Source organism: Pungitius pungitius, chromosome 4 (assembly GCF_949316345.1).
Source record: "Pungitius pungitius chromosome 4, fPunPun2.1, whole genome shotgun sequence".
NCBI lineage: Eukaryota > Metazoa > Chordata > Actinopteri > Perciformes > Gasterosteidae > Pungitius > Pungitius pungitius.
Genome location: NC_084903.1, coordinates 8239533 through 8265988, shown reverse-complemented (window position 1 = coordinate 8265988; position 26456 = coordinate 8239533). Strand labels below are relative to the sequence as shown.

The following is a 26456-nucleotide window of genomic DNA, read 5'->3' as shown; positions in this document are numbered from 1 at the left end:
AGTGATCTTACAGATGTCTGCCTGTTGGATTAAATGCAATTAAAATCCACCATTTCCACACATTGTGTCAAAGTCCACCCCAAAAAGCAACAGCTATGATTGTCTAACTGCAGTCTGTCAGCAATCAGAGCCCCTCTTAGTGATGGTTAGATGATACGTGCCGCCGTAAATACACAAATGATTACCATCGTTAGTCAAATGATTTTAATTATTGCATGAACATGCATAATGTTCATGATTTTTGGGTTAGTATAAAAATACATAAACAGTTACTGTTTCTTGCTCTTTTGTTTTCAAAATCAAAGCAGTGGGATCAAAGTTATTGAAAACTTTTTTTCCCCTTTGCTTTTCAAACCTTCAATAAACCCAATTCAACATATTCTGGACCTCGCATACTTTATCAATATTTTGGCTTAACCACCATTCATTTATTTAACTATACAGTTATTGATGTATACATAAATAACTATATGTATACGGACTAACTGCCAGTATTAAAGCAGACTTCAAACCCAACATACCAGTAACATACTTTCCTCCACTGTCCACACCATCAATATGTTGATGTACGTGCAAAATTTGACTCCAGATCAGTAGCAAAACCCTGGGACAGTCACTCAGACAGCAGACGGATGGATTGATTTACATTCATTTCATAAGAGACGAGCCACACCGAAACAAAAAACCCTTATTAAGGGTAAAAATTAATAATGTTACAGGTTTATAATGGTACAAGACTACATCTAATGCAAGTTCATGTATCATCAACACTTAGATATTAGAATATTTTTTAAGGTTGATAACATTACATATTGAAGGTCATCCCTTACAGTACAACAATAAATTATTATATTACAAAGTAAAATACTAAAAAGTAACAGGGAAACAGTAAATAAAATGAATGAGTTGAGGGAAATTATTTGTGTTAATAAACTACGAGAAATGTTTACTGCGATAGGGTATTATTCTAAAGAGTTCTGACACATTTTATTACAACGGCCTTACTTATTTTCTCATAAACAACACCAAGAGTATAGAGATGTGCTAATATATTTGCAAATATTTAATTTACACATAATGCCTGTAAACACACATGCTGCATGTTTAAGAAATAAATAGGAAAAGAATATACATTTTTAAGAAGTGAAATCAGCTGCCAATGCCAGGATGTTACATCAGAGTATGAGAGTACTACAGAGTTTATAAATACTCACAAGAACCACATGAATGGCACGAGCTGACAATGAAAAGCTTTGCAGCCTTTGGTCAGATGATCCCTCTCCCATGATGCCTCAGTCAGCTTTTTCATTGCATCAGACAGCTGGAGCTCGGCAGGAAGTCCTGCACGTAGGTGATGGCTGCCTTGGACAGGTAGGTCATGGTGCCGAAGCTGCCACTGGGGGCGCTGTCGTAGAAAAAGTTGCAGATTCCGGTCGCTGGGTCCTTCTCAAGGAAATAGTCACTGGCGCTGTGCGATTTCTGGGTAAGCAGAGGCCCGAACAGAGTTAACGCCGGTCAACACACATGAACAGCCCTTCAGACTGAAATGTGGCTCTCGCCATCAGCCATCTCTGTACCTGGTCGCTGAGGAAGAGGTCATTGGCCAGATGCAGGATGCGGTCCACATGTATGATGCCACCGATGCTGTCCACGTCCACGTCAGCTAATAGGCCCAGGACCATCACGGTCTCCACCAGCAGCTGCCGGTACTCTGGTTGAGGGACGTGGTTCAGGACGGACTCCACCTGCACCGCAAACTTGATCTCTCCCTCGGTCATCTACAGAGAAAGCGCAGTGTTAAGTACACACACAGATACACACACACATGGAAGGAAGCCCTGAATCCAGCTTTAGTCTGGGAAACGCTACTTCTCTCGTGGTAGATGAGGGCAACACGTAGCCATCGATGGACAGGCCGTGACACTTCTGTAGGATCTTCCAGACCTTCTGGTAGAACCCCACTGGTGCTCTGTTGATGGCTCCATCCAGCCTGCGTCTCCTCAGCCACTGGCCTTGCCTGTCTTCCCAGTGCAGCTGTCCATCCCCTAGACTGTGGCCCACTGGGGACAGGATGCCACTGGGGGTGGAGGGGCTGCTGCAGCGCTGTGGAGAGAGAGAACAGGAAAAAACCTTGGAACACCAGATTTAAAACCGTATCTCCATCTTCGTTTTCATAGAGCATTGCACTTGTCAGTAGTGTCTGAACCAAATACTTGGTTTTCCAAGTTGATGGCATCTAGCTCTCTAGCCCTTAAGAGAATGATTACTATTTATTAGTTTGAAATCATTCCTCCCTCGTTTTCTTTTTTTTTCTTATCTTACTGGCAAGGGTACTACTTACTATGCAGGGGTTTCACACCATAACAAACACATGTAAAAAAAAAAAGGTTGCAATAAACAGTCTCGCACACACACACGCACACACACACACACAAAGCGCTCATCCATAGTGCATGCAATTATTCATGCTTATTAATACACAACAGCAAACATGTCAAAGGCCAAGGCTGCTGTTTTTATGTTAACAATAGTGTATCTAATAAACAGCCTTGTCCCTGAATGCAGACAGATAAAAAATATCCTGGTGTCTACTGAAAAGATGAAATACAGAACTACGGCAAACCTAAGGTGGACTAACCACGAGAACAGGAAGCGAATGAGGTGAAATGGTTTACCGTGGAGCGAGGAGATGTGACATTGCTACTCAAGGAATGGCCGCCGCTGAAGATCTTCACATGGAAAAAAGATGAGATGGTTGACGTGGTTCTCATACTGCAGATGTGACGATGCTGTAGCCTCACGCTGATGTGAAAAGTCTAATTTAACTTGTGCAACTAGTGAGAAAGATTCTTGGGGGTCAAAATGACTTAACTAATGATCACAAGAACAACCATTTGATAAACGATGCCGCTCCATGCTGTGGCTGACGAAATGGTAAGAGCCAGCGAGGTAAATGGCGCAAGGCTGACGTTAGAAACATGCTAAATGTAATCAAACCCAACCCACACTGAGAGGCCGAGAGTCATCCAGCTGAAACCCAAAGCAACAACACTGTTATTTTATAGAGACAGACTGACAGACACAGAAGAAACTGAAACCCATGTCACAGTAGATTTACAAAAATAATCCAAGATTATTATCCCAGTGTTTTGGCTGCATTTGTATTCCCACCTGCTTTATCTCACTCTTCAGCTTGTGTATCCCTGTGCGCTCGGTCTTGGTGGCTCCAGTGTGGCCGAGTTCATGGATGGAGATGGCAGGACTCGTGGCTGTTGACTGGAATGGGCGCACTGCCAAAAAGAGACAAAATAAAGTCCCTGGTTCAGTGGGCAATTGGTCACACACTGAAGCAAAATATTGATTAAAGTTAACAACAGATGCTGCAGCTACAGTGTCTTGCAATCATTTCCAAACTCTTTTGGCTGATTTTAACATCTTTCATTGCTTCATTTACTCTCTAAACTAAAGGCTCAGGTATGTTGCAAAGAGGAAACCAGAGAAACTCACCGCTCCTCTCCACCCCAAACTCTTTGCCGCTGAGGATGTGATGCAGCAGGTTCTTCATTCCAAACGGACTCAGGCTCATCAAACTCTCAGACGCCTCTTCCCCTACAGAGATGATACGAGGATTAGATTCATTTTTAACCATGCAGGGTTGTTTCTGTCCATGCAGGGTGTTTGATGCTTGGTTCTCCTACCAGAGCAGTGCAGACTGCGAGCCAGCTCAGTGGCCATCACTTGCATGATGAGTCCTATCCTGAGGCGCAGCATGTCCCCGAACAGAGCGGGCTGGGAGCGCACGTACATGGCTAGATAGACCATGATTTCCTAAGCGACAAACACACACACAGCTGTAGCGTGAGAGGAAGGTCCTGTGGCAACCCGAACGTTGATAGAGTTACCTGTGTGAGTACAGCTATGCTGATGTCCTGGCCGCTGGCTTCATAGATGAGAGTGTTCAACTCCTCCGGAGGAAGTGGACTGAAAAGGAAACAGGGAGGAGGAAGAGATGGTTTATAATGTTGCCATGAATTTAACAACCCTAAACGTGAGCGGCAAGTCAGCCACACATCAGCTTACACTGTGATGACCCTTTCCCTTGGCTTGGGGGGTAAGCCCACCGTCAGCTGCTTGTGGTGGGAAATCAGATCTGTGCAGGCCTGAGTAGGAGACAGATCAATGTCCAATATGAAAATGATCTCATAATGCATTGATTCTGTAGAAGAGCCTCTTTTTGAACAAGTTATTCAGCAGGCGTGTTCCTCATGGCAAGTACTGAAGTCCATCTTCATTTTAAAAACCGAGTTTCCACATTTTTTAAATACAGGAAAATAAAAACCAATGATTCTAATAAAATATGTTGTGATGCTGTTTTATAATGGCCAATAAATGGTGGTTAAACCTTTCTTTATTTTGATATATGAAGAGGACTCCCCCCCCCACCCCACGTGAACAGTGTTTGACAGAAAGCGAATGCATGAATCACATTTGATGTTAATTCACACAGTCCATGTTTAGATATGGGAGTATTCTATGAGGAATTGGTTTGGTTATGAATGATATCGGCTAGTTTTTCGGATTTTTTGAAAGGAGAAGACCCTTTTGGTGGGAGGAAAACAAGACAGAAGGAAAAACATTTTGAAAATCATCTTTCATGTATAACTTTTAATTTACCATTTACCAGAATGATGAGAACTTTAAAAAAGGAGACTAATACATTATTTTAAAGCTCCCCTAGGTTGCATATTTTAGGCTTATATGCGGTCAACTATTAGTTGGTGGCAGATGAGCCTCCTGTTGTGACAGGACTACGACTTCTTTCTGACCTCAGCGAGGACCTCCACTCGCTTTCGTAATATTCCGGAGATGTATCTGATGAGGCCCCACTCATTGCAGGATCCGGCTTGAATATAGAGCTCCTCCAATAGGGAACGCACAGTGACACCGCCCTGCCCGGGGCCCGACAACTCCACCAGCCAATCCGCTCCTCTGGTTATTGAGAAAAAATATGTGTCATTACAGAAAGAAAACGTTTAACTATTGGTGTGTCAAAGCTGTGGGTAGGTGTCCGTACTTCATGGCGTAAAGGATGTAGAGTATGTCCGCCTGGTCCTGCAGAGTGGGACACTCTCTCAGCTGCCTCACCAGCGCTGCAAAGTCTGTGTTGCCCTGGGCGTCTCGAGGCAGGTGCAGATCCGCAGCGCTGTGGGACTTGGGAGGGATGCCAGCGTTAGACAAATATACCGCAGAGCCACGGCGGCATCACAAGAGAAGACAAGCCTCTGCCGCGCCTACCTTGTGCTGCTTCGCATTCGGGCCATGCTGAGGAAGAGGAGGGATTTCAAGTAGGTTGAGACCTTTGCGGTGTTTGTTCTTGAAATGAGTCACCGAGAGATACATGGGAGACTCTGAAACAAATCAATTGAAACTATTTTGGCGTTTTAGAGGGCAATTCATTTTCATTTGAGGAGCATTTAACCCGGTTAACCACCTCAAACCACTTGACTTTTAGACAGGAGTGACCCATTTGGGTAAGAGGTTTTTCAATCAATCTAATTGTTCCCCTAAACCAGTGCAGCTTGTGGCTGCATTGAAATATGGGCTATCAGGATTATTGTCTGTCAATATTTATATTTATCTGCAGGAACAAGAGATTATGGATTGTTTAGGATTGTTTTCTCTCATTTTCTCAATCGATTTGGATCAAGCCAATTTATGCAAAGCCGGGATAACAAGACTTTGAGATGTCTGCTTCATAATAACTCACTGGGAACGTCCAGCCCCTGGACCTGGGCCATGAAAGACAGGATGTCTCTGGTGGTGTGTTCCGCACTGAAGACATGGTGCTGCCCCCTCTGGATGGGAGGAAGATGGCACTTGGTGGTGGTGCTATGAAGAAGCTGGGTGAGGTACTGGTCAAACATGTCTTTTGTGCCACCTGGAGATTAAAAAACAAAAACAAGTGCAACATACCATTCAATACTAAAAGCTCAACCTTGTAGCACTTCAGGGAACACACACTTCATCAGCAACTACCTGAGGGCCCACAGATGGTAGATTCCTGATCATATTCGTCATCTTCTTCCTCATCCTCGAGTAAACCGTCGTCGTCTTCTTCGTCCAGGAAGCTGAGGTGAGTGTGGAACGAAGTGGTCTGGACGCTGGAGAGGTCTGACATCTGCACTCTGCGAGAACATCCACGCTGTCACGTGACAGACATTTCAACACACAAACAGCTTGACTACACAGATGGAAACAAACCTTGCTCCAGCGAAATAGCCGTTCTGTAGCTTCCTAAGGGTTGCTAGGATACAGGGATCAATGGCATCTCCATCTTCAACTGGACACAAAAAGTAAACAAGTGCTGTAGGTGAAGTAAATTGACAAAACTTTGTGGTAACCTTTTTGGCCAGATTAACCAACACCCCCAGCCCCTAAACATGTTTTGAACAAGAATTCTACAAACTGCTCCAATTAAAACTAGAGAAGACCTCACTCATTAAAATTTCCCAAAACACTGGAAACTTAATCTGTGAGACGTGTTTGTATTACCCAGCATGCTATGGGTGATGGGGAAAGCTACAGTGGGTCGCCCTGTCATCCTCCAGCAAGAGGAGAGATAGGCCAGCTCCGTGCGTAACATCTCCACGATCATCTGGTTGTCCAGTGCCAGGTAGAAATGGTGTTGATCCAGAAACTGGAGCACATCAAAGAGGGGAAAGCAGATATGAATCCTTCACATTCATTACTATCACTTTGATGGCTGTGATATAGTGCGATTTGCAAAATCCCAAGCAGGTTTTACCTGGGGGGTGAATATATAAGAGCGATTTCTGATCTCGTAGAATTTGGATGTTCCCAGAACTCCAATGTGTCTGTAGGGCCTCCCGCTCAAATTCAGCTTCTTGCAGTTCCCTGCAGCAAAGACACAACCGTTCTTTTACTATGACACAAACAGGCATCAGCCCACTGAAGAAAGGAGTGCTTGTTGCTCCTTTACCCAGTTTGACATAGACATGGCTCAGGATGCGAGCCGGCATGACCCTGATAGGCAGAACTTCTGACATTGTCTGGACCATGACCCCGTGATCACGCAGCAGCTCCTTGATCCCCTCCGACTCGGCTACAACACAAACTGACACACACGTATGAGAAGGAAAACATTATAATCTGCCTTCAAGAAGGGAATATGTATATGAACCAATACTAACATGAGTACAACACATAATGTGTGCGTTCTTACTTTGTGTATCTGAATTTTCACTGGGATTTTTCGTAGATTAATTAGTGGACTGACATTTTTCTCTGGCTAATTAATCAATCACTGACCTTGGACCACAACATCTGGCTTGAAGTTTGTAGAGAATCTCCTGTTGAGGGGATCTATCTCTCCCGGGGCTAGAAAACCCTTCAAACAAAAAGACTGAATTTTTACAGATGGTTAAATCTGCAATTTCCAGACCGCTGCCAGGTGTTTCAAGCCAGCGGGGGCTGAAGTGGCCCAGGGAATACCTCGGCCAGTAGACAGCCCAGGATGTAGAGCGACTGCCCCCACATGTGAGGCAGCTGCCCCATGGCCACCCTGTCCACTGAGTGAGGATTCCTGTACTCCTCCTCCACCTGTCAGGACAGAACAAAAACCAAAATATGAAATAGACCCAAAGAAAAGATGATTAGACAAAGTGAATGTGTCTTCTAATGATGGTGCCAACAAGCTGTTAACATGAATACTAACTGTAGGATATGTTTGTTAAACATAATTGAATAAGATTTGTAGCAGACTACACCGCTGTAGGTTATTCATATCACCATAAAATAACAGATTAATTTACACACATTCATTTCTTTTTCGTTATTTAATTTACAGCAGGTTTGTTATTTAAGCCTACATTCCTTCAGAGTGGAGATCTTAACTGGTCTGCTTATTTTACTGCTTTTATTATCCAATTTATATCAATGAAAAACTTTTTCCCTTTCATCCTGCAGTTACAGTTAATCTCATATCTTTCCTGACTTCAGAGTCGCTCTGAGTTTTTCTTTTGGACAATACAATTAGAACGAGACTTGCAGGTGCATCTGCCATACTTGTTCTATGGAAGTGGGTTACCTTGTCATGAGGCACAGCATAAATTTCAGGCATCAGTTTGATGCCGTTCTTCCCTCTGATCAAAATGCCTTCCAGTGCCTCACGGTACTCCTGCACCTGTTCAGGGGCCACGGTCATTTGTTTACGGTTACATCTGCAGCAGAAGTTATTCAAATTGACTCTACGACTGTGTGAGTAAACTATAAATAGCACAAGTGGGTTTAGCTGGATTACCTGCACTTGATCTCCAGAAAAGACACCGTCCAGGATGAGATAAGTCCAGAACACGGGCCACTCGCACTCGATATTCTCAAACAGCTTGAGCTCTGCAGGATCGTAGTGCAGCCGAGATGGGTCCTTAAGAAGAAACACAAAGGGAACCTTCCAGCTCAAATTGCACATATATAGATTCAATGAGTCTGCCAAGCTGCAAGACTGTGGGGGAGTGGGGAGGGCGGTCGTTCTCCAATCAGAAGGTTGGCAGTTTGATCCCACGGCTGATTGAGCGCTTTGAGTACAGCAGTTAAATACTTTCTACATCCCGGAACTAAATCCTACCTCTTTGGGACAAAGATATCCATCCCGGATGAAGCGGCAGCAGCCATAGCGACCCTGAAATGAAACCAAAGATTGGAAATGTCGGCATGCTGACTGACATGCAGAAGGGTTGCTGTGCAGAAGGTGTCGTGTCTTGGTCCGACCGCACCTGCAGTCTGCTTATGATCTCTGACTTAGTTATGGCCACCAGGTCGGCATCTTCAACAGCAAAAGCAGGGTAGGAAATGACAGAGAGGAGGCCAGCGTCCATCTCCTTCGACGTTGACGCTCTGGGCAGCATGGAGCACAGGATGGACTGAGGGGAAGCACATGTGACGTGCTCAGTGGGACAAAGAGGTGCAGAGACAATGTTGAGGGGCAGTGATGCAAAGCCAACGTTACCTGACAATGTTCCACTTCATCAGGCAAAACGTGGATGACTGACTTCGGCCCCCCGTGGGCACCAAAAAGATCCAGCTCGTCTATGGCCTCCAGGGCGGCCTGCAAATCCCCACGAAGCAATTACAAACACACATTTTGCACAACACTGTCCTCCTGTGGTCTGTCTGCATAGTACATACACAGAAATGCTGAGGAACAATAACCTTTGTTATTACCTTCGCGATTCCTACCGAGCTGCCATTGAGCTCGGGAATGCCCTGGTTGGTCTTGTCCCCTCGCTCCCACATCCCATAATCCTACAGTGGGGATAGACATAGATACATCACTATTTCTAAATCAGAGTCTATGCAGCAAAACAAAACCCTTTCTTTTTCCTTGCTAAAACTGTGCATCCACATGATCCAGAAATCAACTCAACAGTTAAGTCAAAGAGTCGGGTGTGTGAGGCTTGTAATATAATGACATCACTCAAAGGGATTTGTTCTGGAGGAGTCTCTCTTTACAGTCAACGGTGTGTCAGCTCCTACTTCTTGCTTTTTTTAAGCCAAACCCACGAAACCCTCTGAAAATGTTACTCACCGCCACTTTGTAAGCAGCCTCTATGTAGAAGACCAGGTTTTGGATAAAGGCCACTTCGTCCAGGTTTGAGATAATGCAAAGACCTGCGTAATAACGTTACACAATCAGCGAGTTCCTCATACTTATGTCCCATGACCTACAGTGCTGGCTGCAAAGGAACCAGCAGGGAGGCAGCGGAAGAATCAGATAGTGTTCAAAAAACCTGAATCCCCTTTTTCAGGGGCAACGTGAAATTGTACCTGATGCCGTCATCTGTGCAAGCGTCAGCAGGTACATAGAAGTGGCATCCACCTGGAGATGGCCCCACTGGTCGTCCCCGACAACCGTGGCACAGGTGGGAGTATGGTATTTGGCATGCAAGCAGTCCGTTGTACTCTGTGTGTGTTTGAACTTCTCCACCTTGGCCACCTGAAGACACATGAACGTAGAATATTTGAAAACACAGACAAATATCCGTGGTGTTGGTCTCGGCCAGCAGATACTAAAGAAGGATATGAGCAGCAAAGGTTACGACTCCTGAATGGTTGGACAGTGGGAAAGGAAATAAGTGATGAGAGCTGAGGGACAACATCAAAACAAAGGTCCACAAAATATAGACTTCTTCTTCAAAAATGAAAATCTTGTAGTAATAATAAATTAATAATCAACAGTTAGATTTAATTTACAAGAACGTGTGTTACACTATCAGTAGAATCCCAGTGCACAGCTTCATTTCCTGGTATTGATCAGATGCAGGACAGAGAGTCCATGTGAAAGGACTCAGTCCTGTTTGCATCATTACAACACAATAAAGACTTCTGACTACTCTGTTGTTTGCCAATCAGTCATGTATTGGCTGATTGGTGATGGTATCACTGCTGCAGAGGATGAACCCTTTTTGTTTTATGGCTCCCAGGAACACCGCTGCATTTTACTGAATGAATTTGGCATTCTAGTCTTCATTGCAATGATGCTAAATAAAAGAAGAAGAGCAAAGAATGAGACTGAACATTGCTATCTTAACTGCCGATGTGGAGTTGGTTGTGAAGATAACAGAAGACTGTGGTCAGAAGGCTGCTGAGGCTGTTTACATAAAACAGCCTGTATAAATACCCGTGTTCCAGATAACAAGTTGTGGTTTCCACGAACCAGATCACATGTTTACCCTTATCAGACTTTCTACCACAAGTGTATGACTTAGATGTGCAAGGAGTTGCGTCTTACCTGTCTCATCATGCACTGAAGAAGTCCCTGCATCAGTTTCACCACACTCTGCAGACAGACAGACAGACAGACAACAGCATCCGTGAGCTACGAAAACACATCCAAACAATCCCAAACTGGTTTGTGAATTTTGGGTGAAAACTTTGTGCAGTTAAGCGGTCACATCCCCGCCAAATGCCCGTCAGTGGGAACGTCAGTAAATGAATGCTATATATAATATATACATATAGATATATATATGTATACATATATATGAATTAAAAGGTTCAAGTTTGTTGTAACGAGACATTATCATCTTGCTCGATCACGTTAGTTTCCAACACAACAAATTTGTGGTCTTTTAAGTCCAGAATGATGGCTGATTAATTATCCTCTTATAGCACTGACTTGATTATTTTCACCAAGTTAGAGCTCTAACAACTACATGCACATTCCACTACAATTTGCAACGACAGTTTGAGAACAACACATCTTGTTTTAGGTTAATACACTGTGCAAACTATTTAGATGTGATGCTGCTGTGAAATACGGTGACAGTCGGGGGGCCAACGGGGCCCCGGTGTAAGGGATAACCTTCTCTCCGTCCCTAACACACCTGCTCCAGCTCGTAGGCCTTGGCCTTGTCCTCGTCGCGGTCGGCGTTCTTGCGGTACGCCATGCCGAGGGCCCACACGGCCAGGACGCTGTACACGTTATCCCTCACCCAGGCATCCTTCTTCTGGGCGCTGGCAGGGAGGAGGCCTGTCACAGGGTTCTGGGGCACACGCAGACACACACACTGATGGTTCGGACAGGGTTGACTTGCAGCAAAACTTCAGAAGCGCTGGCGCTTGTTTACGTTTTGTTTTCCCAACAAAACTGCTAAAGTACATTTTCCAACGTTGGCCCATTATTAATTTAATCTGTGATAGGATTAGCTGCGGGCAGATGTTTTTTGTTGTATTGCCATCAAATACATACAAAATACAAAGCAGGAAATAAAACATCCTCAAGGTCCCAGCTCTGCGGTCCTCGGCTCACTCCAGAAGTTGCACTTTGCGCCCGCCTTGTTTATTTTTGTCCTCGTCGATCTTATTGAACCTCGGCCCGCACAGGCTGCAAGACACCGGCATGCCTGACATATTTCCGCAGGCAACAGGGCTCGTGCATATGACAGATACATGAGTTGCGTAACAAGTGATTTTTAAACTAAATATCGGATGCAAAACATGTCCCCCTTCTGTGGTGTTTGCCGTGTCCTCCCCCTCCCCTTCCAGGACTCACCTGGTGGCACAGGATCGTCTCTTGGACCAGCCGGGCGTAGCCGTCCAGCCTCACTCCCGAGTTACTGCGGCTCCTCATCCTCGCTGCGCACACGACGCGCTCACGTTACGAGCGAGCGAGCGACTCCAGCACCAGCGGCCCGCCGCTACATGTAACTTTATGGTTGAATAACATGTGACGCCTCAGCCGCGGAGGAAACTCACCGCTCGGCAGTCAGTAACCCATCAGGTCGGATGGGTCTCCCATTCCTGCCCCCGCCCCGCTGCGCTGTACCTGCTGCTCGGCTACAGCTCGCTGGTAGCTAACGATAACTTAGTAACGTTAGCATCCGGCTGCTGGACGCGACGCGAACATGACGAGCCTGTGAGGACGAACTCACGCGCACACGCACACGGCCCGGGGTCAGTCGGGGGACTTGGAGGGACGACACTTGACCGACAGCACAAAGTGCGTACGTGAGCAGCTTCGCTGTGCAGCCGTTCAGGGGAGTAACGTTAGGGACATTATGTTCTTGCTGTTTGCGTCTCTGGCGACAGGGGGCGCCACGTGACCTCCTATATATTTCTGCTCCAGTGTCTCGGGGCCCAATAATCATGAAAACAGGTAGGAACAGGGGGAAAAAACCTTATTTTGTAAAGCCCATTTCTACAAGAAAGGAAGCGTCAACCATTTACTTTTTAAAGACTACGCTTATTTTAGGACGGCATTTGTATGTGTGTTATTTGAAAAAAACGTGCATTTGTTTGTATGACCCGTATGTACTAACGTAACGTCAACTTTACTATTTTTAAGTTACCTATAATGCATTTCAATTTCAAATGGCTTGCTGTGACCAATTCAATCTATTTGACATTATGCCAAATTGCATTTATTTATTGTACTCAAATGCATCGTACGCTTAAGTGCAAACTATCTATCTGGTGCAAACATTCAAACTGCATACATAGGACATACATTTTACCATACCATGTAGCAGCTTCAATTTCAGATTCACTGAGACATTTTCAAATATTTACCGAAGAGAGGGTAAAATAACTGGTAAACTTTGCGGGGCACGCGTAGCCGAATAGCGTCACGACTAACGGAATATTCGAACCAATCCAATCCCATAGCTGTGGCTGTTTCGACCAATCACAGCGCGACCGACTTCATCGTTGTCTCACCAGCAACGACCAACCGCTAGCTTGTTTAGCATCATTGTGGATGAGAAGCTACGCTACGGAGACAGTGGAACGTAGCTTTACTGTACTCTCTTCGGTTATGTATTTCTCTTGAATTCACACAAGTCAACAGTAGTCTTAGGCCCGGTCGAAGGTAAGAACTCTTCTTTTACGTCACTTCTCGCTTGTGCCGCAGCTAGCTGGGCGTCGCGGCAGGGGGGGGGCGCAAATGACACATAACGGGTTAATGATGTTAATGTGTGACCGTTAAGCACGGTTAGGACTGCGAGCGAGAGCTAATTGAAGTTTTTTGCACCCTGGACTGAAAAATTTGCAAACTGAAAAAAACATTTGAGCATACAACTGTGTCGTATCATCGACCGTAACGACGCGTGTATTTCCTGTTGCTAATTCATTCTTCTGTTGACGTCAGAGCCGCTGGTTTAACTTTGGTGTCATGTAAAAAATACAATAACCGTCCGGATGGCTGATTACTTAATCTACTCCTCCCTTCTCTGTAAAACCAATGTGCGTTTAGCTCCTCTCAACCACGGTAAACTTTGAATTGAACTTCCTCCCCCAGATGCAGTTCATGCTGTTGTTCAGCCGGCAGGGAAAGCTGCGCTTACAGAAATGGTATGTCCCCCTATCCGACAAGGAGAGGAAGAAGATCTCCAGAGACCTGGTGCAGACCATACTGGCCAGGAAGCCCAAGATGTGCAGCTTCTTGGAGTGGAGGGACCTCAAGATTGTGTACAAGAGGTAAGTGAATTAAGGGTTTTTTAGTTTTTTGTCTGTAAGTGAAATACATCAGGCACAGAGATCGTCTGAATGTGGCTGCCAACCCAAGCTTGAATCTCTCTGGTTGTTTTTTCAGGCTTGTTACTCATCTCACATGGGACTTGTTATGAAGCTCCCTTCTGGACAGCAGCCGGTTCCATTTAAAGGAAATCAATTCGAACCAAATCGATCTTGAAAGTTGGGCAGTTCATCATGAGATGTCATGGCTACAAGACTTATGTTCATCTTGGGGTTGCAACATTACTTTTGCCTCGGCAGTTGGGGTTGTTAATGAAAACCAATGTTACAGAGATAATTTTGTCAAGCACTGAGATTATTGGCAATTAGATCTCACCTTCTGGGGTGTGATGATGAAAGCTAGAAACACCCCCCCTCTAATAACAGCAACTGCCAAAGAATGGAGGCCTGATTCAAACAAAGAAGTATGACAATACAACATATTCTAATGTGTTCAATATAATAAACCAAAAACAGCCACAGGCAGTGACACCGTGCTGCCGTACTGGGAAAGGTGCGTTCTTTCCTCGTGATGATATACACCGACTTACCTGTTTATAGGGTACATATATGTTTAAAGAAAAAGCATGGGTTATTTTTTTGGATGGTTAAAGTGAACAACTTGTGTAAAAATACATGATTTATCGTATATATCAAGGCACATATCAAGCCATGCAACCCTTAAGATACACTTGTTATTCAGAAAAATACCTACATGGAAGAGCACTCAGCACTTGAATTCAGAAATATTTTCTCTGCGTAAAGGAGCTTGCATACATGTACGCACAGGTCTGGACGGTGGTTGCAGCTACATTATCACTAACTGAATTAAACACATTGATTTGCGTTCTGTCTGTCAGAGCGGGAGCACAAATATCTGACACCCACCCACCATGGTCATCTCGTATCTCCTCTTTGCGTCCTAGATACGCGAGCCTCTATTTCTGCTGCGCGGTGGAGGATCAGGACAATGAGCTGATCACCCTGGAGATCATCCACAGATACGTGGAGCTGCTGGACAAATATTTTGGCAGTGTGAGTCTCTCGAGCACCACATGCAACATGCCGATGGACAGTGCCCGTGAGAATCCACGGTTCTCGGTCAGGTGACCATCTCCTCTGATATGCTGCTGTGGCCCTGCAGGTGTGCGAGTTGGATATCATCTTCAACTTTGAGAAGGCCTACTTCATCCTGGACGAGTTCCTGCTGGGCGGAGAGGCCCAGGAGACGTCCAAGAAGAACGTGCTGAAGGCCATCGAGCAGGCCGACCTGCTGCAGGAGGTACGCCCGCATCTCTGTCGGTGGATAGTTGAACCAACGAGACGGACCAGCTTGCCGTCTGACAAACATGTTGCCAAGGGGGTGTCTTTCAAACGGCGTGTTTGGTCATCTAAAGATCCCAATGCTAAATATTCACTCTGCTGTCATTTAAGACAAAGAAAATCTGCAAAGCCTTGACATCTGAGGGGCCGGAACTAGGGAGTTTATGGCATCTGAGCTTGAAAAGATTACTTAGACTTCTTGGCGATTACATTTTCCTTCACTCTTAACGTGGTGTAAATGCAGACATCATTTGCCTCAGCGATCCCGCCGATAGGCGCAGAAGCTGCGTTGCCTACACCCGACCCCGCCCGTTTGTTCAGAGGCTGCTGCGCCCGATTCATACCCTCTCACTCCCTTTTCAGTCAGCGCGCTAAAGCCAGCGTCGTCTTGCGTGTTTGTTTTGCTGTTCTTGCCGTGCTTATTTGCAGTCAGCAGAATGAATCCTTTATTCTGAGCCGAGCGTGCTGTGCTGTTGTCACAACATTAATGCGGACTGTGCATGCCCGTAAAAGGTTTAACGTTCTTGTTCCATGTTTGGTAACTGTCATTTAGGACCCGTCTGCTTTGCTTTGGAATTCTGCCGGAGCACAAAACGTTTTTCTTCTTCCCCCTGTCTGCAGGAGGCGGAAGCACCACGGAGCGTTTTAGAGGAGATTGGGCTGACATAAATCATCCCGCTGCCGCCTTGCAGTTCCTCCTCCCATGCTGCAGATGTGGCAACCCTCCACGCCTTCATCCCGTCTTCTCCTGTTGTGCCCTGTGTCAGTGTTGTATGTAGTATAATCACCATCTATGTACTGTATTACTCTGTTGTGAGCTATCCTTTTTTTAATGTGCCAAACGTGGTTTGAATGTGTCTCCCATGTCAAATATCCCTCTCAGCATTCTGCAGCCCTATTAGCGTGACTTCAAAGCCCAAACTTCTTAAAACTCAGTACAATGTAGCGGCGACATGAAATCCATGTATGTGTGTTTTGGCTTACGGGGACTTTTTAAGGTGCTGTTGCAGCCACAGATGGTGTTTCACAGTTATGTGTCCAAATGCATGAAGAAAAGCCCCCCAGGGAGGGTCCTTTTTAATAACATTCTAAAGAGGTTAGTATAGATCCAGCAAAGAACCTTTCTGGACTAGTTATTTTAATTTATCATTAGGCCGGAATCATTTTTTTTATCCAGGGTTTGACTAGAAATGTAACAAAACCACAGGAAGTGTTATTAAATGACCTGTTTATTTGTTTTTCAAACAGTCATTGTTTTTTTGTTTCTTGAAAGACACCATGCTCCGTGGGGACTCCTATCGGTAAAACACATGAAGCACCAGCAGGAGGCCGCGGCTGTTTGTGCGCTTACCACCACTAGTGTCACACGGGTCAAGTCAACCTTCCACTTAAAGTGAAATGACCACCCATAATCAATGTCCGTGTATATGTTGTTTGTTTTGCTGACTTCCCCTCCAGAAATGAACCATTTTATGTTTCCTTTTCAGAACTAAAATGTTTACCTTTTGTTAAAAGTGACCTTTATTTGTGTAACTAGTTTAATGTTTGTTGGAATGGTCTGTGTTGTTCATTTTTCTGTCCAAAACATCTAAGATCGTAATGGCCGCTGGAGTTAAACCTTCCTCCAGTTTATCACCTTACGTTAGGAAGAGTTTGTGATCAAAATCAAAGGATGTAGTGCGATACTTTAGCTTAAACACGACCAAAGAACACTGTGTTTTAACGTCTCAATGGTGTCTAGAGAACGCCAACATGGCAGAAGAGGAATTTTGAACTACAGGATGTTTGAAAAATTAAAAAAGAAAATGCACGCAGGGATTATTTGGCCACAATATACCAGTATTATGTAATTATTCCTATCGGTTAGTGGACAGCTCAATCTCCAGTTTCTTTATGGAGTCCGAAGGAAAGCATACGAACCGCACATACCAGGGTCAGTCATTATACTCATCACTGTGGGCTTCATTGGTCAGTACGATTCAGTTAAACAAGCCCAAAACAATGCATAGATGCTTATCCAAATCTGCATTCTTAAAACCAAAATGTTTTCTGTTCAACATCCATAATTATTAGTTATAGTAATTATGAATTATGATTAACTTGTTATAACAAGTTAATCTTTGATTTGTGCTAAAGATCACTTTTGTAAACACTGCCAACACATTTGACAACATTCTCTTTTATTTGAAGTTTATTAACAATAAATGTATACAAAAAAAGAGAAACCCACTGTTTTTTGTTTTTATATAGCTGTTACTCAGCCACCAGTGAGCAAGTATTTCAAAAAATAAATATTCACATATGTACACACTGACAGGCATTACCTCAGTGCATTAAAACTTCTTCACGTTCACACAGACCAAAGGAGAAAAGAACAGATTTTGAAATGTAGTAACCTCAAAGACCAACTGGAGACACCTTTTCCAGCCGGCTCACTACGTTTGTCTATTTACAGCTTGTCTATTGACAGCTCACTCTCCCCCTCAGCAGAAATCTCACTGCCGACACACACACTCTGCAAGTCATTGTTTTCATAGTTCTGCCCTTTCTCATCCATCTGCTGACTGGGACTTGTTGCAGTGAGATGTGCCGACGGCGCTTCCTCCTTTTCGGACTCCCCGGACGAGGCCGCCCCTTCAGGCGAACAGCTTTTCTTCTTGTGCTTCTTCTTGCTCTTCTTGCTTTTCTTGGATTGTTTGTGGCGCCGCCGCTTGCTGGTATCGTCGTTGACAGGTTTCTCCCTTCTCTCTGGTTTCTTTTCTCTACTTCCTTTCTTCCTTTCTCTGCTTGTGCTTCTCAACCCTTCCCTGGCGCCGGTATCTTTGTCTCTGCCGTCTCTCCCTTCGCTTCTATTCCTGTCCTCCCTTTCATTGTCTCTACTTCTGCTCCTCTGCCTGTCTCTACTTCTGCTCCTCTGCCTGTCCTGCTGCCTGTCTCTACTTCTGCTCCTCTGCCTGTCCTGCTGCCTGTCTCTACTTCTGCTCCTCTGCCTGTCTCTACTTCTGCTCCTCTGCCTGTCCTGCTGCCTGTCTCTACTTCTGCTCCTCTGCCTGTCCTGCTGCCTGTCTCTACTTCTGCTCCTCTGCCTGTCTCTACTTCTGCTCCTCTGCCTGTCCTGCTGCCTGTCTCTACTTCTGCTCCTCTGCCTGTCTCTGACACTGCTCGGACGCCAGTCTTTCGTCCTGTCACTGTGTCTGAATGACCGCTGGGAGGCCCTCCTCTCTCTGCTCGCGCTCCTCCGCCTGTCACCGTCTCGTCTGCTCTGGGACCTCTCCGAGTGAGGCGGGCTCCTGCTGCTCTGACGCTGCCTCCACGATCGCTCCCCGTAACGCTCCGATGTCCAGCCGTCCCTGCGACTCCCCCTGACGCTGCGGTCCGGCGACATGTGCAGGTCCCTGTCGGCCTCCCAGAAGTCGTTGCCTGGGTTGCGGAACACGTGCAGGAAGTTGCAGTGCTTCCCTTTGGGACACTTCTGTCTGTCAAACAGCCCTGGGGGAGAGACACGGACCAGATAGAAGACTGAACCGTGCGTCTCTGTTGTGAAAGTGGTACTCGAATCAGTGAGAGTGACTTACCACATATAGCATTCTTCCAGCGCGTAACGGGACACATCTCACAATGGAGCTGGCGGCCTGCGTACCACCTCCCGTTGAACTTGATGATGGCCTCTTTACACTGCTCCTCTCTGGACAGACATAGAAGAAGACAATGACCAAAGAGTTCGCCAACCCAGTTTTCATTTGGAAAGCTCATGCAGCAGTTGCGTCAAGACTTACGTGTCAAATTGAATGTAAACATTTCCTCTCAGGTGGGGCTCATAATTGCAGCTAACCTGAAAGAAGTAAGACGTCAATGAGCAATTTCATCATGCATTTTTACAATAATTGACTTTCCTGGTAAAAGCAAAACCAAATATGACTTTATATTAAATTAATTGAAAAGAAATAGAATCTTAACTGACTTATTTAAAAATATTAGTTCAACAAGACAAACTACTTCAAATAGCTTACTGTAACTCTGGTAATTCAGTACATGTCCTAAGGTCATCCTACCTTGAATTGCACAACCTTGCCGACACTCTTTAACTCTGGGAGGACGTCATGGTAGAACTCGAGGAAATACTCTTGCAGGTCCTCCTCGCTGTGTTCCAAACAGGCATCGACGTCATAATCGTCGCGCCGTGACTGCTCCATGCCGTACGTTGTGAACATACCACGGATCATCAGAGTCGGGCTGGATGTGGGATAAACGTGCTTTCGGGAACATCTGCATTCAAAAAGACAGAAGAGGCAAGAATATACATATATATTGTTCAGAGCCTTCAGATCACCATTCAAATAAAAACGTATTTAGCGTAAAAAAAAGCCCCAGGAAAGGAGAAAGAAATTGTACCTGTCTCCGAATCGACATGCCCCAGTCTTCAGGAAGAACGGACAGTTGGCCACGTCGCGCTCTGTTCCAAAGTTCTCGCAGTTCTTCGCCGCAGGAGCCTCTGGATTCATCCACGGCTGTCCGTTCTCCAGCTGGAAGAGAGAACACAAACAGAAATGTATATTCTGTATCGTTTACCTTGAAACTAGGAGATGTTACTACAATTATACATTTAATTGTCCTGTTAAAAATATTTTTAAAAGATGCTAACAAATATCATAGCTTTAAAACACGTAAAAACATTATGATATTGGATATATTGCTTAGGATCTATCTATATCTATAACCATGATCTCTTTCTGCTGTTCTGTGTGTGAAATTTACCTAAATATTAAAAAATAAATAAATATATGGACTATTTATTAAACTTCAGTTACAAAATAAGAGAATGTCATGTGTGTTTATACCTGATTTTCAGCTTCATCCAACATTTTCTGAACGGCCTCCTACAAATGGTGTAAAGACACGGCTGGTGAAAATGTGTAGAGGTCAACATACTGCAGCAGATCTGTTACTGGGTGTTAAGATCACACTCAGAGGGACTGGCATTTCCACATTTCTGGAATTCGTAGAAAGCAATGTTGCACACTGTTTTCACACAAAGTAAAAGATACATCCTTGTGAGAGCTGAAGCTGCTGTTAGGGTTTTTCTCTTTGTGTGTATCTTAGTTGAAGAGTTGGGATGGTTGCTTGTGCCACTTAGTCAAGGAATTTTTAAAAAGAACCATGTACAAGGCAAAAATGCATTTTACAAAAGAAACAAGATTACTATAGGGTTATCTGAATCATCCTTTTTGGATGGATGACTCATGATTAAATAGAAGAGGATATATTTCTTTTTGTTTCTATCCTCCTGGGGCCCGTTTCACCTCTCTGTCTCGCTTTTCCTGCTGCTTCTGTTCTTTTTCTTCCTGTTCCTTCATCTGCTGGGTCTCCCATTCCTCCTTTATCAATCGCTGAGAACAAAACAGAAGATATATTTAATATTAATATTACATATAGAATGACAATCAGATTCACTTGCGCTAATCAATTTGGCAGTTTGTCATGTAATATGCAGTGTCAGGCTAAATAAAATTAAACGTTATTGCGGTCAGCTCCATTCGTGACAGTCCCTTTAAATTTGTTCACAATTGAATAAATGCTGAATAAATGGGATTTTATGTTTGCCCCAGTGGTACACAAGGAATTAGGAATATAACATCAGAATACCTCCTCCTCTTCTTTTCTTTTCCTTGCAGTCTCCTCCCTCTCGGCACGAAGCCGGAAGTCTTCCTGGGCGAGCCTCTCTTTTGCCAACCACTCCTCATGCAGCCGCAGTCTGAGGAAACAGGTAAACAGAGGTCTGTCACAGCAAACGTATATTATGCATTTTAAAATGTTAAATAAATAAGGTAAATCAAGATTTCTTTACTGCTTCTATTATTGAATGGGAGTGCAGTATTGACGTACCTTTCCTCCTCTGCAAAATCATCTTCATCATTACGTATTTCTTCTTCTTCAAGTACATAGCTTGGTCCATCATTTAAACCTGTAACAGAGGGAATGTTGTTGTTAATCTGGAATCTAATCTGAAATCAAAATAAACAGAACAGTTATCTTCGTACCACATTCTCTGACTTGGGCGAGAGCTTGGCGTTTCCTTTTTCTTCTCTCTTTCCTCAGAGCAGCCCTGCGTTGCTTTTGACTAAAGACAGAATGACATCATCGAAACAATCGTCACATCAGACCGGAAAAGCAAAATATGTGACAAGTACACGTTTTTAGCATTTACAGCAGTAACAGCAGCTGTGGGGTTGATTTAGCTATGGAGTGGAAATTAAATAGCACTATTACTAGTAACGGTATAAACAAATAGTAGTAGGGTATACAAACGAACACATAGTAAAAACACATTTCTAAATGTCTAATGATGAGCAGCCTCTAAAATCGGACGTTAGCGCTCGCGGTGACAGTTGTGGAAAAACCACTAACCTTAATGCATTGACTTTTCAACAATATAGTGCCGCTTACATGGTTATAGTGTATGAGTGTATAGATTAATGTAAAAGGTAAAACCAACCTCAAAACAGGAGCAGAATTGAGAGGTGCTGGTGCTGCCATCACAGCTAGCAAAAGCTAATCGTAGCTATATAGTTAGCATGTTCTGCTAACGTTAGACCAAGTTATTTCTTATCGTTCGCCTAGTTAAAAAATAATACTACTAATAGTCCAACTATTCACTGGCTGTACGGGTTATTTCCAACATGGGTTTGGGTTATCGAGAAACAGATTTTACTAAACAATTTATTTTTGTTGTAACCTTAAGCTAGTTAGCTAGCTACATGCCGGATTGTTTTGGCAATAAGTGGCAGAGGAAGAGTTTGCCGGAACCTAATGTACTTCCGGTTTAAAAGAGCCTAATAAAACACTGCAGTTAGAAACATTTTAGTTTATCAAATAACCTCGAATAGTTGAATATCTGTGTACTTATATGTGTATAAATGATACTACAGTATGAAGAGCACAGACATATGTGAATGATTTATTTATTTGCCAACACATTAGCAAACAGGCACTGCACAGAAAACCTCAGTGTCAACCAAAGGGCCTTTTTTGTTACCCAGAAAACACAAATGGGAAAAACATCAATTATTTACAAGCAGTTCGTATCCCAAACACGAATATAACATCCCTATGATCTTTAGTGTGAGACTGTGTATATAAACACACATAGTGAAAATATACAGTATGTTCACCTTTTCAAAATATAAACACAAATTTTTGATTGCACAACCTTTTATTAAAGGTGGATGCCCCTCCTTCAAAAATAGAAAATTCTAATAATCTCAAACACAAAGTGTTCCTTTACAACTCGAGCCTTTTATTTAGGCATCCCCATGACAGCCCCTCTCTCTCTCTCTCTCTCTCTCTCATTCAGTCTTCTTAACTGGCCTCGGCGTCAGGAAGAAGGCCGGCCTGCTGCGGCAGCGGTAACACAGAGCCTGAGGCACCACAGCGTACAGGATATTGACCAGTAAGAAGACAGGCTGGCCTCCAGCAGGCACTCTGTAGGAGAACGGCGTCCGCGTGTGAAGTGACGCACCAATATGAGCGAACTGGGCCTGTGAAATGAAGCAGGGAGGGAGGGATGGGAAGATGAGGCTTCAGTCAGTAGTCACACTGATAGGAATGATGTTTACTTATATCAAGAGTCAAAATAGATATTTTTTAATATTTAAAATTGTGCACCTGATTAAACAATTGTGTAAAGATATCCCCCCTCCCTCCCCCAAAAATCCGTTATTCTTAAACATACCCATAAACATCAAGTAAATCCTCTGATATCTTTACCAGACCTCACTTGTCTTCATTCACAAATTCATATGGAGGAACAAAAAAAGGTTAAATAATTAGATAAATTCAGCTCACACCTGTTTTTGGTGGATTATTCATTTGATGGACCAATGTTCATCAAACGCAAACACATTCTGGTATGGGCACTAGTTCTCAAAATGTATATAAAAGACACATGACATGTCGCATAGCAACCCCGGCAGCCAGGGCATTATCTTTCCTATTTATGTAGCGTCAAACAGCTGACATTTAAGTGAGCACCACCAGCCGCCCACTTTATCCCTTCGATGAGTGACGCGTCAGCCTGCAGCTCAAACACAAAAGCTACTTTGCCGAGTTGCAATGCGATTGGCACACATGTTCCACAATCTTTAGATGAGTGTGTGTGGGGCTGATCATGCAGATCCACTCGTGTTCTACTGTGTGGTAGAATAAGTTTAACAGCGACCAGTGTGCGACCACTAGATAGAAAGGGACATTTAGAATCTGCTTGACCTTGGTATTGTGCATGCTGCCTCGCTGGAATGCATGTGACACACTATAAAGATTGGGACCATAATTGATTCAATCAATTACACCTGTGTTTACTTTGGCCACTATAGATGTTTGTCCTATGTATAAGTGTAGCGCTTGTTGCTGCCCAAACAGACAGATTAAGTGTTAACACATTTGTTCTATAGTAGGATTCTTAACTGTAAGTTAACAAATCATTCTCAGCCAAGGGCGAGAAATAACCTGTACCTGTGCCAGTGCCCCGGAGTGCACTAAGGTTAGATCCGTCATCCACTCGCACCCTGGCACCATCAGCCCATACAGAGTAATGATGTAGTATGGTCCAGAGTACAGCATGCTCACCAGCATCTGGTAAACATGGAGGCAGTTTGCTTCTCAGGGAACAAAGGCAATGACAGTATCAAGATGAGCGTGTGGTGTTCATGGCGTTTCTGAGTTACCTGTATTTTAGCATAGGCTGAAGGGTCTTTGAGGTAAGGCTCATACTGTCGTGTGTATGCTAGACACCATTCGCTGGAAAAGTCCAGAACAATCTAACAGACACATGAAGATTATCATTATTTTTCCACCTCTGTTTGGGTGGAGAATCATCATCATATGGTTTCTTACCAGGCCTCTGAAGATGCAGAAAGCAAAAGCAGGAATGAGGTAGATGATGAACAGAAGGTCCAGAGGTCTGTGGAGTAAACTCTTTCTTTCAGCCTCTTGGACGCTCTGAGGGAAAGTGACATGATAGTAAAACAACGCTGTCTCTCACATGTATTCTGTCACCCACACAAAACACATACATATATATGTATCTAATGAATATTTAAATGATGTTCTTTATTGTAATGACAGTTTGATGCTGACTTACTGACAACTGAAGGTCCGGTGTGGGGCGCTTGCTGAAGATGCGGAAGCAGACCCAGACCGACACAGAGACATACAATATGTGGAGAAGGAAGAGAGGGCAAACTTGGGTCCCATATTTACCTGAGAAAGGACAGACCAACATAATATCTCAGCATAGGAAAGACAGACCAAAACACTCAATGTAGTAGTTACAGTTAAATGGGCATTTTTTTCAACTACATTGTAAGATCCTCAAGGGAGGTATGTGCAGAGGGTTTCACAAGTCACCCTACACTGGCCGTCTAAAAGTATGCCATTATTTATAGTGCACTTACCCACAGCATTGCCAAGAATGTAGACTATGGCACGTGTGAGAAAAGATCCCATCCAGTAGAGTCCTATGGCTCGGTAGCTGTCCCTGCAAGTGCAAACCAGGTAACACTGCTATTGTAAAAGTCAAATGTTCACATCATCCTTCCAAGAGACTCGGCTGGATAGATAAATTTACAGATACAAACAGATGGGCAGATCTTACAGACGTCTCTCACCCCCAAGTAATCGCAGCTATCATGACCAGATACATGAGATAGTGCACACAGCCGTCCCAGTAGGAGATCATGTGACCATGTGCTGTATTAATATGGGGATCTGCCTGAAACACAGGGCGGCTCTATCAGTAGGTACAAACAGACAACTCACAAGCAGGACTCGCAACCCAACGCCCAACAACTTACCTCTCTGAGGTAAAACGTCACAAATCCATCAATGATGTTGTCCTGCTCCAGCCCGATGATCAGATTCACCACACTGAGGAACGCATACATTGCAAATACTGGACAGACAGATGCATACTTAAAGTTTAGTAATGCAGGATCCAGTTTCTCCAATAACTCCCTCTACGTTCATGCAAGTCAGACTGAACCTTGTGATTCTTTTGATTTGGTGTTGAATGCATATTTCTCACCATGAGCAAACATTTTTAAATGTCTTGACATCAAAAGGAAAATCATACCATAGAAAAGGGGATCTACTGGAGCCTTCTTTTTGAGCATAAAACGAGCTGAAATGGAGATGATGAGGACTGCTGAACATCCAGCGAAGAAGAAAGCTTCAGCACTAAATCCATAGAAGTAAGGTTAAGTATATCATTTTTAAAAGACATAACAAATCATTTTCAAATGATGCCAATTAGTGTTGCACTGGTAACAGTTCCGTAATCAGCAAAGAAAAAAGAGGTAACACATTAAAGAGCCCCCTCTCACTCACCTGTTGTTGTAAATAAGGGAATTAAATAAATAGCAGAAGGGAATGGACATCAAGGAGAGCACAAACACTCCCGTCCCTGCCGACGCGCTCATTGCGAACCAGGGTTGAGCTCTTTTATCTGGTGGTAAAAATGTATATCTCAAGGAATTGGGGGAAAGTTACAATGTAAAAACAACGTAAACAACGCACAAACCTCCAATTCATCTCTTGCGAGCATGCTCTGCCATGTTTTCTGGTCTCTTTCTCTCTCTCTCTCTCTCTCTCTCTCGCTCTCTCTCTCCCAGTAAAAAACCCACGCACAGAGAGAGTGAAAGAAAAAAAGTAGTTCCCTGTACTGTCGACAATGATTTTACTGCATATAACATACTTTTTCGAGTGTTATTTTATTTATTATCATCCATTAAAATGCTATGAAGGCGCGTTCCTTGTATCCAAGTAAAAAAGAAGACTGACATCTAGTGGTCGATTGGAATATATTTTTTAGGTATAAAAATACACGTTTAGAAATGTATGTATGTACATTTCTCAATTGATGTAAATATATGTTTTGCAATTCTTGCCATCTTTTTACACTTTTCATATTACGAATAAACAAATCTAATAATAAAATAAAATAATAATAATTTAAAAATTGATTTATACGGGGGTCACCAAAAAATAATCTATTTTTGATTTGGGAAAAACTCTGGATTAACTCATTTGTCAATATACTAAAAAATGTTAAT

General features: G+C 43.7%; 4 protein-coding genes across 9 annotated transcripts; 1 reads left to right on the top strand and 3 right to left on the bottom strand.

Moving 5' to 3' along the window:
* Positions 1-189: 189 nt before the first annotated feature.
* On the bottom strand, positions 190-12551 carry phka2 (phosphorylase kinase, alpha 2 (liver)). 3 transcript variants are annotated; one of them, XM_037483239.2, is made up of 33 exons: positions 12274-12551; positions 12071-12153; positions 11403-11561; positions 10808-10855; positions 9844-10012; positions 9605-9687; positions 9241-9321; positions 9026-9124; positions 8793-8939; positions 8645-8698; positions 8321-8443; positions 8108-8203; positions 7513-7620; positions 7330-7408; positions 7001-7135; positions 6806-6915; positions 6553-6697; positions 6262-6340; positions 6037-6185; positions 5768-5938; positions 5296-5408; positions 5075-5211; positions 4827-4989; positions 4081-4160; positions 3903-3981; positions 3699-3828; positions 3508-3609; positions 3172-3290; positions 3007-3030; positions 2676-2729; positions 1870-2103; positions 1578-1778; positions 190-1479 (listed from the first exon to the last, which is right to left on the bottom strand). In XM_037483239.2, exons 2-33 carry the CDS (start codon positions 12146-12148, stop codon positions 1306-1308), a joined length of 3723 nt encoding a protein of 1240 aa, XP_037339136.1. In that variant the 5' UTR covers positions 12149-12153; positions 12274-12551; the 3' UTR covers positions 190-1305. The 3 variants fall into 3 exon arrangements, with proteins under 3 accessions (XP_037339136.1, XP_037339155.1, XP_037339146.1); XM_037483258.2 differs by lacking the exon at positions 2676-2729 and having other exon boundaries at positions 12071-12551; XM_037483249.2 differs by lacking the exon at positions 3007-3030 and having other exon boundaries at positions 12071-12551.
* A 670-nt stretch (positions 12552-13221) lies between these two features.
* On the top strand, positions 13222-16489 carry ap1s2 (adaptor related protein complex 1 subunit sigma 2). The gene is made up of 5 exons (XM_037483919.2): positions 13222-13384; positions 13814-13992; positions 14955-15063; positions 15173-15310; positions 15973-16489. Exons 2-5 carry the CDS (start codon positions 13814-13816, stop codon positions 16018-16020), a joined length of 474 nt encoding a protein of 157 aa, XP_037339816.1. The 5' UTR covers positions 13222-13384; the 3' UTR covers positions 16021-16489.
* A 1021-nt stretch (positions 16490-17510) lies between these two features.
* On the bottom strand, positions 17511-22159 carry zrsr2 (zinc finger (CCCH type), RNA-binding motif and serine/arginine rich 2). Its single transcript, XM_037483669.2, has 11 exons — positions 21845-22159; positions 21390-21469; positions 21235-21313; positions 20995-21103; positions 20652-20738; positions 20190-20228; positions 19744-19874; positions 19404-19617; positions 19128-19183; positions 18927-19036; positions 17511-18840 (listed from the first exon to the last, which is right to left on the bottom strand). Exons 1-11 carry the CDS (start codon positions 21883-21885, stop codon positions 17801-17803), a joined length of 1986 nt encoding a protein of 661 aa, XP_037339566.1. The 5' UTR covers positions 21886-22159; the 3' UTR covers positions 17511-17800.
* A 133-nt stretch (positions 22160-22292) lies between these two features.
* Positions 22293-26314, bottom strand: LOC119225962 (transmembrane 6 superfamily member 1-like). 4 transcript variants are annotated; one of them, XM_037483755.2, is made up of 11 exons: positions 25925-26314; positions 25732-25849; positions 25478-25581; positions 25200-25297; positions 25014-25117; positions 24801-24883; positions 24488-24606; positions 24241-24345; positions 24072-24164; positions 23860-23979; positions 22293-22886 (listed from the first exon to the last, which is right to left on the bottom strand). In XM_037483755.2, exons 2-11 carry the CDS (start codon positions 25821-25823, stop codon positions 22695-22697), a joined length of 1110 nt encoding a protein of 369 aa, XP_037339652.2. In that variant the 5' UTR covers positions 25824-25849; positions 25925-26314; the 3' UTR covers positions 22293-22694. The 4 variants fall into 4 exon arrangements, with proteins under 4 accessions (XP_037339652.2, XP_062417686.1, XP_037339653.2 ...); XM_062561702.1 differs by having other exon boundaries at positions 25732-26314; XM_037483756.2 differs by lacking the exon at positions 25925-26314 and having other exon boundaries at positions 25200-25272.
* Positions 26315-26456: the final 142 nt, after the last annotated feature.

What these genes read in the sequence shown, in the direction of transcription:
- phka2 (XM_037483239.2), bottom strand. Translation starts at nt 12,148, where the DNA reads ATGAGGAGCCGCAGTAACTCGGGAGTGAGGCTGGACGGCTACGCCCGG. An exon ending in ATGCTGTGCCTCATGACAAG is followed by an intron (nt 7,621 to 8,107) that starts GTAACCCACTTC and finishes CTGTCCTGACAG; the next exon opens with GTGGAGGAGGAGTACAGGAA. An exon ending in ACCTCTTCCTCAGCGACCAG is followed by an intron (nt 1,480 to 1,577) that starts GTACAGAGATGG and finishes CTGCTTACCCAG; the next exon opens with AAATCGCACAGCGCCAGTGA.
- ap1s2 (XM_037483919.2), top strand. Translation starts at nt 13,814, where the DNA reads ATGCAGTTCATGCTGTTGTTCAGCCGGCAGGGAAAGCTGCGCTTACAG. An exon ending in TGGACAAATATTTTGGCAGT is followed by an intron (nt 15,064 to 15,172) that starts GTGAGTCTCTCG and finishes GTGGCCCTGCAG; the next exon opens with GTGTGCGAGTTGGATATCAT. An exon ending in AGGCCGACCTGCTGCAGGAG is followed by an intron (nt 15,311 to 15,972) that starts GTACGCCCGCAT and finishes CCCTGTCTGCAG; the next exon opens with GAGGCGGAAGCACCACGGAG.
- zrsr2 (XM_037483669.2), bottom strand. Translation starts at nt 21,885, where the DNA reads ATGGCAGCACCAGCACCTCTCAATTCTGCTCCTGTTTTGAG. An exon ending in AAAGAAAAGAAGAGGAGGAG is followed by an intron (nt 20,739 to 20,994) that starts GTATTCTGATGT and finishes TTTTGTTCTCAG; the next exon opens with CGATTGATAAAGGAGGAATG. An exon ending in AGGAAAAGCGAGACAGAGAG is followed by an intron (nt 20,229 to 20,651) that starts GTGAAACGGGCC and finishes CACCATTTGTAG; the next exon opens with GAGGCCGTTCAGAAAATGTT.
- LOC119225962 (XM_062561702.1), bottom strand. Translation starts at nt 25,823, where the DNA reads ATGAGCGCGTCGGCAGGGACGGGAGTGTTTGTGCTCTCCTTGATGTCC. An exon ending in AGTAGATCCCCTTTTCTATG is followed by an intron (nt 25,298 to 25,477) that starts GTATGATTTTCC and finishes CTGTCTGTCCAG; the next exon opens with TATTTGCAATGTATGCGTTC. An exon ending in ATAGCTGCGATTACTTGGGG is followed by an intron (nt 24,884 to 25,013) that starts GTGAGAGACGTC and finishes TTGCACTTGCAG; the next exon opens with GGACAGCTACCGAGCCATAG.